At 39.2% G+C, this 13309-nt stretch overlaps 1 protein-coding gene across 5 annotated transcripts in view; it reads left to right on the forward strand.

Annotated features, from left to right (window-relative positions):
* Nucleotides 1-13309, forward strand: part of LOC136864458 (S-adenosylmethionine mitochondrial carrier protein homolog) — a 163059-nt gene that overhangs the window by 22112 nt on the left and 127638 nt on the right. For 2 of the 5 annotated variants that reach the window (XM_068226286.1, XM_068226288.1), the window contains exon 2: nucleotides 7173-7244. The exons of 2 other annotated variants lie outside the window; for them this stretch is intronic. In XM_068226286.1, the coding sequence (XP_068082387.1) occupies nucleotides 7180-7244 (65 nt within the window). In that variant the 5' untranslated portion in view covers nucleotides 7173-7179. Of the gene's footprint in view, nucleotides 1-7172; nucleotides 7267-13309 lie in introns of all 5 variants that reach the window. One more of the 5 variants, XM_068226287.1, reaches the window with a different exon arrangement.

The following is a 13309-nucleotide window of genomic DNA, read 5'->3' on the forward strand; positions in this document are numbered from 1 at the left end:
ATTTGTAGTAATTGAGGTTAGTGATATTTATTTAAAATGTTTTACATTGAGTAGTTCCGTGGGCATATGGTTGTAGATTAGGTTTTACTCTGTTTTGATTTTGTGTTGGGAGAGACATTGGAAGATATACAAGGATATCTGAAGATGTTGTAACTTCCGCACAAAGATATCGGAAGGTGTTGTAACTGTAGGATGCTAAATAGTTTATTATGTCACCTATTCAGTACATTAGAAATTTTAATCATTTAGGAATTTATCATTATTTCCATATGAGACATGTTTTGCCCTTCTTTGAGGGCATCATCAGTCATAGTACTACCTTACTTACTTACTTACTTACTCCTTGACGCTACGGTCCTTGCAGAACCTTGGTCTCCGCAACAATCTTCTTCCAAAGCTCTCTGTCGATTGCCTTGGTCCTCCATCTCCGGACTCCCATGGTACGTAGATCAGCCTCCACCTCTTCTATCCATCACTTTCTTGGTCTACCTCTACATCGTCTTCCACCTGGATGCCCCTCCAGCACTTTCTTAGGTTCTCTTGTAGTCTCCATTCGATGGACATGTCCTAGCCAATGCACTCTAGCAGTCTTCATGAAAGATACTATATCCTGCTCTTGGTACAGGTCTCTAAGCTCCTGATTAGATCTAATACACCATCCCAGTGCAGTTTTAACTGACCCAAAAATCTTCCTCAATACCTTTCTTTCCCATGTCATTAACCTATGTTCTTCTGTTTTATTTAATACCCAGGTCTCAGCTCCATATGTAACCACGGGTCTAATGACAGTCTTATAAATGGTCAACTTAGCTTTCCTGGATATTTGTTTATTTCTTAATGTTGGAATTAAGGCAGCATAGCATCTATTTCCTGCAGCCAGTCTAGAATTTATTTCCTTTTTTGTTTCATTTTGTGAAGTAATCAGAGAGCCTAGATATCTAAATTCCTGTACCCTTTCAAAACACTTTTCTCCACACCTAAGTGCATTTGGAGGTTGACCAGATCTGGAACTCACTAGGAACTTAGTTTTGTTGTTATTCACTACCAGGCCAATTTGCTGTGCTCCCCTCTCCAATTCTTCATAGGTTTCGAGAAGTGCATTCTTTGTACGAGAAATAATGGCCACATCATCTGCATATGCCAATATTTGAATTAGTCTATGATATATGTTCCTTTCACGATTTGCAGTGATGGTACGCACAGCTGTTTCTATAAAGCAATATTGAAGAGGACAGCAGACATTGGATCTCCTTGCCTCAAACCCACTTTTACGTCGAAGGTTCGCGATACTTTCCCTTGTACGCATACCTTAGATTTACTTCCACTCAAAGCTGTTTTTACCAACCTAATCAGCTTCCCAGGATAACCAAGGGCTTTCATTTCGATGAGTAGTTTTCCTCTTTGCACTGAATCGTACGCTTGTTTAAAATCAACGTACAGTTGATACAGTGGTATGTTATATTCATAGCACCTCTCCAGGATGATCCTCATTGTAAAGATATGATCTATTGTTGAACGGTTTGCACGAAATCCACACTGATATTCTCCAAGATCCTGCTCTGCTTTGTGTGTTAGACGCTTAGCTATTATTATGCTAAAGATCTTGTAGCCTATGCAAAGCAGAGATATCCCTCTGTAATTTTCACATTTCAATTTATTTCCTTTCTTAAGAATTGGGTACACCAAAGCTGTTTCCCATTCTTCTGGTAATTTCTCTGTTCGCCAGATTTCCAGTATCAACTTATACAATGCTTGTATCAATACCGTTCCACCATATTTTAACAACTCAGCTGTTATTCCATCTTCTCCTGGTGACTTATTATTCTTCATCGATAAGAGGACACCTTTTACTTCCTCCAAAGTGGGTGGTTCACTATTGCATTCCTCAGATTCATCTTCATTAGATTCACTATTTGGCAATTCTAATTCATATTCTTCATTTTGTATTTTAACTGGATTCAAAACCTCCTCAAAATATTCCACCCATCTATCTAATATTTCCTGGGTATTTCCAAGTAGTTGCCCATCCTCATTTTGTATACAGCTTACTCTTGGTTGAAATCCACTTTTTCTCTGCTTTACGTTTCTATAAAACTTTCTACTTCTCTTATGCTCATAATCTTGTTGCATCTCTTTTATCAGATCTTTTTCCATTTCTCTTTTCTTTTTTCTACAAAGATTCTTGGCTTCCCTTCTACATTCCAGATACGTTTGGTGAGTAGCTCTTGTTGCCCATTGCATATATATCATCCTTGCTCTATTTCTTTTCTCTAAGGCTATCTTTACTTCCTCATCATACCAATCCTTCTTTGGCTGTTTCTTTCTTTCTCCTAGTACCTCCTGGGCTGCATTTGTGATGGCTTCTTTAATCACCCGCCATGATTCATCCGCTGTTACTGCATTTTTATGGTTTTTCAAACCTTCTTCAACCTGTCTTTCATACTCCTTTCTCCTTGCATCATCATTAAGTTGTTCTTGGTTAAATCCTTTCCTCCTTTCTGCTTTACCTCTGACTCTTACCGCAAGCTTTTGTTTCAATTCAGCTTTCACCAAATAGTGGTCTGAATCTATATCTGCACCTCTATAAGTACGCACATCTTGTACATCAGACGCATGTCTTTTATCAATCAGTATGTGGTCGATTTGATTCTTGGTGTTCCCATCTGGTGCCTCCCAAGTTTCTTGATGAATTCTCTTGTACTCAAATGTAGTGCTACTGATTACCATATCCTTTGCTGTAGCGAAGTCAATAAGCCGTAACCCATTGTTGTTACTTTCTAAATGTAATCTCTGTGCTCCTATTGTGGGTCTAAATTCTTCCTCTTGTCCCACTTTTGCATTGAAGTCCCCAATTACTATTTTAATGTCATGTCTAGGTGCCTCATCGTACGTTTTCTCTAGTTCTTCATAAAACTTATCCTTTAGTTCATCCTCCTTTTCTTCCGTAGGTGCGTGTACGCTTATAAGTGTATAATTGAAGAAGCGGCCCCTGATTCTCATGATACAGATTCTTTCATTTACTGCCTTGTAAGACATTAAGGTATGCTTCAGTTGTTTAGATATCATAAAGCCTGTTCCACAGATGTTATCGCCATTCCCACTGTTGATTAAAGTATAATCCTGTAAATCGAACATCTCAATTTCCTGCCATCTAATTTCTTGTAGAGCAGCAATTTCAACATTATACTTTCTTAGTTCCTCTTCTAGTTTTCTGCTTTTCCCTGGCTGGAGTAGGCTTCTCACATTCCAAGTCGCTAATACCAATCCATAACCATTTCCTCGACTAGGTCGTTTGTCAATTTTATCCGTCCGGTTTGTTCTTACTCTTTGCGGCTTCTCAACAGTTTATTTTTTTAATGGGATAGAGTTGTCAACCCTATGCCCAACCCCCAACCTGGAGGACCAGGGTATCCCTTTTAGTCTGGATCATCACCTTCGACCTGTCCGGCAAGGGAGGCCCTACCAGTAGCTAAGCTACCGCCGGCATAGCTCTCAGGATCTTTTGACCACACAAGCCCCACCACCACGACAAGGTAAAGATGCCATCGATGGGGCATAGTACTACCTCAAGGCATAAATCAGCTACCTGATTTGTAATTAAATTGTAAATACTAAGATATAAAATTGACATATTACAGATAGAAAGTTAAGAGAAAAACAATGTTCAATGATGACATAGATAACAATATATCAGCCGTTGGCTGTACATTATCAGTTGTGAAGGATAACAGTGTCAAAATGTTAGGGTATGTCCTACAAAGGATGATTTAACATATTAACATGGGGCAGTTTAAGGGAAAGATAAGTGACTTGCACTAATAGGTATTTTACAGTGTCCAGCAGCAGTGGTCCATATGAAGTATTGATGTTATATTATCAGAAATTGGTGTCTGGCACCAATGTTCATAACAATAATTACTGCCATTGGTTGACGATCACAGTTTGACAGGGCAACTACACAGTAATATTTATGTTATTCTTTTGAACAGTTGGGGAATTACAAGCTTATAATACATATTTACAAGGGAGCAGTTTGGGGGGAAAGGATACAAAGGATACTGCGAGTCCGCTACTTTTGATTAGTACCGCAACATGACAAATACTATGGTTCTACTTTCCTAGCGGTAAGTACCATTATGAGGGGCCGATGGCCTGGATTTTGGACCCGTTTAGACTGCAAGCATCATCAATTCAGTATTGTGCTTTAGAAGGTGTCCCTTGGTCAGTAATACTATTGTTTAACGCTAGTTTCTGATAATGTGGGGCATTGCAGATCGGATCCACTGATTGTTTAAGCTTCATATCCATCCATTCATTCTTCGTCCTCACATTTAGAATTCTGGTCAGTGGAGAATTATGGATTTTTAATTGTCCTTACAATTCGTGCCATTAGGGGCCGATGACCTAGATGTTAGGCCCCTTTAAACAACAAGCATCATCATCATCATCATCATCACCACAGATTCAACTCTTACAATAAAATGGATTGGGCGAGTTGGCCATGCGGTTAGGGGTGTGCGGCTGTGAGCTTGCATCTGGGAGATAGTGGGTTTGATTCTCACTGTCAGCAGCTCTGAAGATGGCTTTCTGTGGTTTCCCATTTTCACACCACGCAAATGCTGGGGCTGTACCTTAATTGAATCCACTAGCAAAAAAAGGAAAAAAGGCACTAAAATGGAAAGAAGACTTGATTGTATTAGTGAATATTACTCACTTAATGGTTCAAATGCTCACCAGACAGGCAAAAACTTGTCCCATACCATGTCACCTTTAGCCTGTCTTACAGACCATACCAGTCTGCCAATTGACCGTTGGGAAAGGGGGAACAAGAAGCGGGCGGCGGGGAAGTTACCGCTACTAGTTACGTAACTCAACTAAGAGGGGGGAAACGGGTCAAAGACTGGGGCTTCATTCATTGTTGTTTCTTTTTTCTTTTCTTCCTTATGTAATTATCTGCTAATTTAAACAACACATTCTTGTCATTCATCGGCTCATTTAAATTTAGTTCGCTATTACTTTTGTGGGCCAAATAGATCCATATTCTTTCCAAAATATACATAAGTTTCCCTTTCTGAACTGTGTGTAATATTTTCAAATTTTTCTCTATGTCTGCCAAGAATCTCCTATGCTTAAATGCATTTACATGCTCTTTATATCTAAATTTTAGGCTCGTGCCTGACTCTCCTATGTAATGTTACGTGCCAGCTCCATGGTAGCCCTTTTCAGTACTTTCAGGAAGGGGCGAGTGACACAGACTTCCTGGGATCTCCCAGCCAGCTTGTAGGGTGCGGCCGGCCATCCCGCGTGTTGTATTCATTGGCCGGCTTACCTGTGAGTTTCTTGTAGATTCGATGGGAATGTTCTGCCTCTAGTGACATCGCGAAATTTCTGGGTCAAATCACGTGAGCTATTAAAAAGAAAAGAAAAAAAAAAGAGGCTAGCCGTGAACAGCCGGTCAGTGTTAGACTCGGAGTCTTTGCTGGACTTGGGATCAGTATTGGACTTCGTGGTGAAGTCAGTGAGAGACTCACTGCGTTACGGTTCAGTGGCTGGGCTGAGAACTTATTGTGTTTTTGGGTGTTATAATGTTCTGCATATCTAGTTGAGAAACAGCGGCTAGTTTGGCCAACATACGAAAAATTACATACAGAGCATCTGAGTCTATATGTACCTGAGCTTGAATATTTATTATTAGTTGAATTGACTGAGTTATGATTAAAAAATAAATTTCAATTTGTATTCTGCGATGAGTAACCTATGAAGGAAACAGGTCACAAATTTACGATTGGGATTTACAAATCTTAAAAAGAATTGAAAAAGGTAAGCTCATTATGGAATATGAAAACTTATATATCTTCCTAGATCAACAATTTAACAAAGACAAAAACTTAAATGACGTAATAGATAACAAAAGCCCTATTTATGAACAGATTCCAATTCTATTATAAAAACCATTCCTTCAGAATAGTAATTTTTATAAAATTTTTAGCACCACATCACTAAACACTCAGAAAAACCTCCCCTTCTCCCGCTGCTGGCAACTCCCCCTCAGGTGCAGCGAATGGGCCCTTAGCCACGCTTTCTCAAGCTCAGCCCCCTTCACCAAGACTTCACAAATACAACACACGAAGTAAGCGTTCGGCGACTGCCAGTTGCTCTAAAGCTCTCAACATAAGTTAACATCTCAGAGGTCGAAGGGGTAAGTGTCAACACTTTTCATTTAACTTCCACTATTCAGCGCCTTAATTCCAATTATGGTCCTTCATGAAATTTTCAAAATAACTCTTTAATCACAGAATTTCTTCACACACTTGGCTACTCACCGATTGACAACAACTTTTACTACAAGAACGTTCCCTTTCGACTAGTATGCTCATCTCAACACATCCAACAATAGAGCCACTCCTATAACAAACTCTTCCCGCAAATACATCAAAGAAGATAGCCTAATGACGTCAACACAGACTTCAATATAGTCTACAACACCAGCATTTCAACTAATATTTTCTCAAAGAGAACCACACCATATGAAAATTCTTCAAAATTTATAAGCATATAAATAAAAATCAATACTTATCAACTTCAAGAACCAACGACCATTACAAGTGCTCAACTTTCCTCAAGTTTTTAACAACATGCCATTTGACAATTAAATGGAATGTGCTTTCTGATTTTTACCTACACACTGGTCTCTCCGACCCCACAACAACAGCTCCTCATTCAGACCTCAGTGGGACACTGGCGACAGCCAACACCTCTGTTGCCCTCAGCCCAGCCACCAAACCCTAACGCACTGAGTCTCTCACTGACTTCACCACGTAGTCCAACACTGATCACGAGTCCAGCACCAACTCCAAGTCCAACACTGACTGTCTGCGGCTAGCCTCCATTTTTATAGATTGCGTGATTTGACCCAGAACATTCCTGTTGAATCTCCAAGAAACTCACATGTAAGTCGGCCGATGAGAACAATACATGGGAAGGCCTACCCCACCGTACAAGCTGGCTGGGAGATCCCAGGTAGTCTGAGTCACTCGCACCTTCCTGGAAGTACCGAAAGCGGCTACCACGGGTCTTGCACGTAACAGTATTGTATTCACTAATAGAATCAAGTCGTCTTTTCATTTTATCATAAGATGATTCTAATTTGAATTTCTTTTCTTATTTTAAAGGAGAAGGATGTGTTTATCTGGCTGGTGTGAGTTCCAAATCGATGAAGATCAAGGTCTTGTTGGTTTTTTCAGGTATTGACAAGCAGCTTTTTCAGTAAGTTTCTAACAGCATTTGAATTTTGAATATCCACCGATGCTACGATTTTTTCAATAGTAAGGTCATTGAATTAAGTTTGTTCCATTCTTTATGTGTTTTGGAACCAGGGTAAGATTGCAAAAGACCATGAAGTAATTAAAGAGTGAGAGGGTCAACAGTAGGAGCTGCTTTTGATACATTAATTTAGAATTTCAATACAGGTGTAGACTCTTTTAACAAAGATGTTATATGTTTTTCTTTTGTAACAATATTGTGGGATTAGAATTAGATGTTTATATTTTATAGGGTGATATATTTAAGGTTTTTCTTAAGACATTTAACCAAGAACATTTCAACATTTATTATAAATGTTTAAAATGATTTTAATGTGTTAAGCATAAATTAAAAATTATGATTTTATGATGTAACAAATCGAAGAGAATATTGGTGAAGAGAACATTCGAGGTTCCCAAAACATGTACGGCCATTAGTAAAATAATAGGCTGTTAATAGTATTGACAAGGTGGAACCGCATATTTAAAGATGTTTAAATAAATGAATGTGTAACTCATTTTGTTTCAATATGTTATGTGCCTCCTCTGCATGACCTTGACGCGGTGGGGAGGCTTGCGTGTCCCAATGATGCAGATAGCCGAGCCACAGGTGCAACCATATCGGATGGGTATCTGTTGAGAGACCAGACTAACGAATGGTTCATCGAAAGGGAAGTAGCAGCCTTTCGGTAGTTGCAATGGTGGCAGTCTAGATGATTGACTGATACGGCCTTGTAATAATACTCAACATAGCTTAGCTGCGTTGATACTGCGACACGGCTGAAAGCAACGGGAAACTACAGCCGTAACTACCTCCTGAGGACATGCAGCTCTCTCTGTATGAATGATGTACTGATGATGGCTTCCTCCCGGGTAAAATATTCCGGAGGTAAACTAGTCCCCCATTCGGATCTCCGGGTGGGGACTACACGAGAGGGGGCGATCATCAGGAAGATGGATACTGACATTCTGCGAGTCGGAGCGTGGAATGTTAGAAGTTTGAATCGTTGTGGTAGATTAGAGAATCTGAAAAGGTAGATGGATAGGCTAAAGTTAGATGTAGTTGGTATAAGTGAAGTACGTTGGCAGGAAGAACGGGATTTTTGGTCAGGCGACTACCGAATTATCAACACAAAATCAAACAGGGGAAATTCAGGAGTTGGTTTAATAATGAATAAGAAAATAGGGCAGCGGATAAGCTACTACGACCAGCATAGTGAAAGAATTATTGTCGTCAAGATAGACACCAAACCAATGCCCACCACAATAGTGCAGGTCTATATGCCTACTAGTTCAGCGGATGATGAAGAAATTGAAAGAATATATGAGGAGATAGAAGATGTAATACAATATGTAAAAGGTGACGAGAATCTAATTGTGATGGGAGACTGGAATGCAGTGGTAGGCCAAGGAGGAGAAGGTAGTACAGTAGGAGAATTTGGATTGGGACAAAGGAATGAAAGAGGAGGTCGGCTGGTTGAATTCTGCACTGATCATAATTTAGTCCTTGCCAATACTTGGTTCAAACACCACAAACGATGGCTGTATACGTGGACGAGACCTGGAGACACTGGAAGGTATCAAATAGACTTCATTATGATTAGGCAGAGATTCAGAAACCAGGTGTTGGATTGCAAAACTTTCCCAGGAGCAGACGTGGACTCTGACCACAACTTGTTGGTCATGAAATGCCATCTGAAGTTGAAGAAATTGAAGAAAGGAAAGAATGCAAAAAGATGGGATCTAGACAAGTTGAAAGAAAAGAGTGTGAGGGATTGTTTCAAGGAACATGTTGCACAAGGACTAAATGAAAAAGCTGAAGGAAACACAATAGAGGAAGAGTGGAGAGTCATGAAAAATGAAGTCAGTAGGGCTGCTGAAGAAATGTTAGGAAGGAAGAAAAGATCAACTAAGAATCAGTGGATAACTCAGGAGATACTAGACCTGATTGATGAACTACAAAAATACAAGAATGCTAGAAATGAAGAGGGCAGAAAAGAATACAGGCGATTAAAGAATCAAGGGGATAGAAAGTGCAAGATAGCTAAGGAAGAATGGCTGAAGGAGAAGTGCAAGGATGTCTCAAGTATTATTACAATATTATAAGTCCACCTGTTCAATACAATACAATATGATCCACTATTTCATATGGTCAAATATTTTTTATACATAATACATAAAAGTCAAAGAGAATAGTTACTTGTTACTTGTAAGTGCAAGGATGTCGAATGCTGTATGGTCCTGGGAAAGGTAGATGCTGCATACAGGAAAATCAAGGAAACCTTTGAGAAAGGAAATCTAGGTGCATGAATATTAAGAGCTCAGATGGAAAGCCACTTCTAGGGAAAGAAGACAAAGCAGAAAGATGGCAGGAGCATATCCAACAGTTGTATCAAGGTAACGATGTAGATAATTTGGTTCTGGAACATGAAGAGGTTGTTGATGCTGATGAAATGGGAGACCCAATTTTGAGGTCAGAGTTTGACAGAGCTGTGAGTGACCTAAATAGGAACAAGGCACCTGGAATTGATGATATTCCCTCTGAATTACTGACTGCCTTAGGAGAAACCAGCATGGCAAGGCTATTACATTTAGTCTGCAGGATGTATGAGACAGGAGAAGTCCCATCCGATTTTCGGCAGAATGTTGTTATACCTATTCCCAAGAAAGCCGGTGCTGACAGATGTGAAAACTACCGCACCATTAGTTTAGTATCTCATGCCTGCAAAATTTTAACACGTATTATTTACAGAAGAATGGAAAAACAAGTTGAATCTGAGTTGGGAGAAGATCAATTTGGCTTCAGAAGAAATGTAGGAACACGTGAAGCAATCCTGACTTTACGTCTGATCTTAGAGGATCGAATCAAGAAGGACAAGCCCACGTACATGGCATTCATAGATCTAGAAAAGGCATTCGATAATGTTGATTGGAACAAGCTATTTATGATTCTGAAGATGATAGGGATCAGATACCGAGAACGAAGAATTATCTACAACCTGTATAAAAATCAGTCTGCAGTGATAAGAATCGAGGGCTTTGAAAAAGAAGCAGCAATCCAGAAAGGAGTGAGGCAAGGCTGCAGTTTGTCCCCTCTCCTTTTCAATGTTTACATAGAACAGGCAGTAAAGGAAATCAAAGAGAAATTTGGAAAGGGAATCACAGTCCAAGGGGAGGAAATCAAAACCTTGAGATTTGCCGATGATATTGTTATTTTATCTGAGACTGCAGAAGTTGCTGAATGGTATGGATGAAGTCTTGGGTAAGGAGTACAAGATGAAAATAAATAAGTCCAAAACAAATGTAATGGAGTGCAGTCGAACGAAGGCAGGTGATGTAGGAAATATTAGATTAGGAAATGAAGTCTTAAAGGAAGTAGATGAATATTGTTACTTGGGTAGTAAAATAACTAACGATGGCAAAAGTAAGGAGGACATAAAATGCAGACTAGCACAAGCAAGGAAGAGCTTTCTTAAGAAAAGGAATTTGCTCATTTCAAACATTGATATCGGAATTAGAAAGATGTTTTTGAAGACTTTCGTGTGGAGCGTGGCATTGTATGGAAGTGAAACATGGACGATAACTAGATCAGAAAGAAAGAGAATAGAAGCTTTTGAAATGTGGTGTTACAGAAGAATGCTGAAGGTGAGATGGATAGATCGAATCACGAATGAAGAGATACTGAATCGAATTGGTGAGAGGAGATAGATTGGGCTAAATTTGACGAGAACAAGAGATAGAATGATAGGACACATCTTAAGACACCCAGGACTTGTTCAGTTGGTTTTAGAAGGAAGTGTAGGTGGTAAGAACGGTAGGGGTAGACCAAGGTATGAATATGACAAACATATCAGAGCAGATGTAGGATGCAATAGTTATGTAGAAATGAAAAGGTTAGCGCAGGATAGGGTGGCATGGAGAGCTGCATCAAACCAGTCTATGGACTGATGACTCAAACACACATGGACCTAAGATAATTGACCATTGTGGTTAAAATATTTCATTCTAGGAGTCATCAAGTCATCGACGTCTGGTGACTGCATGGATGGAGTGTCTCCAGATGCTTCTGTTTTCTGCATGGCTTTTCATATCTTACAAGGACATATTCATTGCAACTTTCATTATATTACCGCAAGGTACACCCGCCCCGTTCATTCAAATAAAGCTCCTTGAAGAATCCCATCTTCAATATAAACTTGCAACAACTTGTGCAAGAAGTTTGGTCTTTTCTTCAGATGTCTCTACCAAAAAAAATTAAAAAAAAATAAAAACGCGTATGTTATACCCTCTAGTGTGAAGAGGAACTATTAAAATCCTAAAGTAATTTTTTATTTTGAGGTTTACCACACTGAGTTGATTGTTTTTATTGTTTTTTTGTATGTGTATTTTTCCACAAATAATGTTCATCTTCTACTTATTTCATTATCCAATGAAAATTGGGGGTGTGTCTGGCCTTAGCCCAGAGCTCTCTAGAATCTTCCTCTCGGGTATAAAAGCTGGTATCTTTTAGAGCCACCTTGTCTTATTGATCGTCCAGTTTACTGAGTGTGTGTTAATAAAGGAGGCAGAAGTGCCTCGCACATCATCGAGCATTACTGCAGATTAAGGTAATGGCAGCTATTTAATTACTATGTGATAGCCTCTGAAAGCTAGCTCGAGGGGAAGGTTTCCTATCTTTAATAATGTAACCTTAAATTTCCAATCTTCTAAAATGTAAATTTCTACTGTAAATTTCAAACAAGCCGAAAAGCGCTTAGTTAAAATTCGGGAATAGAGAGTTTGGCACCCTCTTGAGTTCCCTATCAACTTGACTTCGAGGTGACTATGATTTTATAACAGTTTTCTGTCTGTAGGTTTTGTAACTTGAATTGTCTCCATCTAGTCACCTCTGTAGCATAGGATTAGCCTCTGTAATATCAGGCCATAAGCCCAAGTAGGTTTTTAATTTTTTGGTGCAAATTTCAAGGAGTGCTAGTGTCTGCCTCACTTTGATTTTTGCTCCAGTAACTTTAACCTGTGTTTTTTTCTCCCACAAAGGTCGGGTAGAATGGGTATTAGATACTCCTGTAAAATTAAATCACTTATGTTAAGAAGTTAGACTGTTAAGTGTTTAAGACAATGAATTGTGTTTGAATTGTAAAATGTAGGTTGTGCCTCGAGAGGCCTGGAAAGTGTAAAATTTTAGTGAGCGAAGATGCTCTGGTTGTAAATGTAAAAGTTGAAGGTTGCCTTGCGAAGGTAGTAAGGCTTAAGGTTCGGAGCGCAGTCTCCTAGATAAATTCATAGAGCATAGATGATCTTTCTATTCTTGTAGAGGTGTTAGTATACTCTGTAAATGAAATTGGGAGACCTGTCTCCTTGCTATTGAAGGGATGGAGCCATAGTGCTCAAGTAACGTTTGTAAGATTGGGAGCGTTAAGCTCGTATTGTTAATTGGCAATTTTGTTGATGTTTCAGATTTCTCCTATCTTGTATCTAAGCTAATAAGCTAGTTTCGTACCTGAAACCTTGTTCCATTGCTGAGTGACTCGTTTTGTTAAAATTTAGCTTCTAAAACAGAAAAAAAAAACAGTCCAAAAGAAATATAAAGCTTTTAATTAATCTTTTGATTGTAGTAGATAGACCCATTCATGCCCGCACATTCTTTCACCTTAATCCACAAAAATACGGTAACAATATCTATCCATCTCAATGCTGCCGTCCTCGTCTTCGAGTCCCTTCCTTCATTCCAAGCATGTTTGCCTTTTCCAAGGATTCAGACTGCCTCATGGTATGCCCAAAATAAGGCAGCTGTAACCTTGTAATGAATGCCTCAGAGATACATCTGGATTCATGTTCTGAACAACCCACTTGTTCGTCTTTTTGGCTGTCAAAAGTTTACACAAAATACTTCTCCAACTCCATAGCTCAAATACATCAATGCGCTGTACATCACTCTCTCCTTTTTTTTTTTTTTTCCCAGCTTTCACATCTATATGTTACTATGGGGAAGACTAATCCATTAACCA

The sequence above is a fragment of the Anabrus simplex genome, chromosome 2, assembly GCF_040414725.1.
Source record: "Anabrus simplex isolate iqAnaSimp1 chromosome 2, ASM4041472v1, whole genome shotgun sequence".
NCBI classification, from domain to species: Eukaryota; Metazoa; Arthropoda; class Insecta; order Orthoptera; family Tettigoniidae; genus Anabrus; species Anabrus simplex.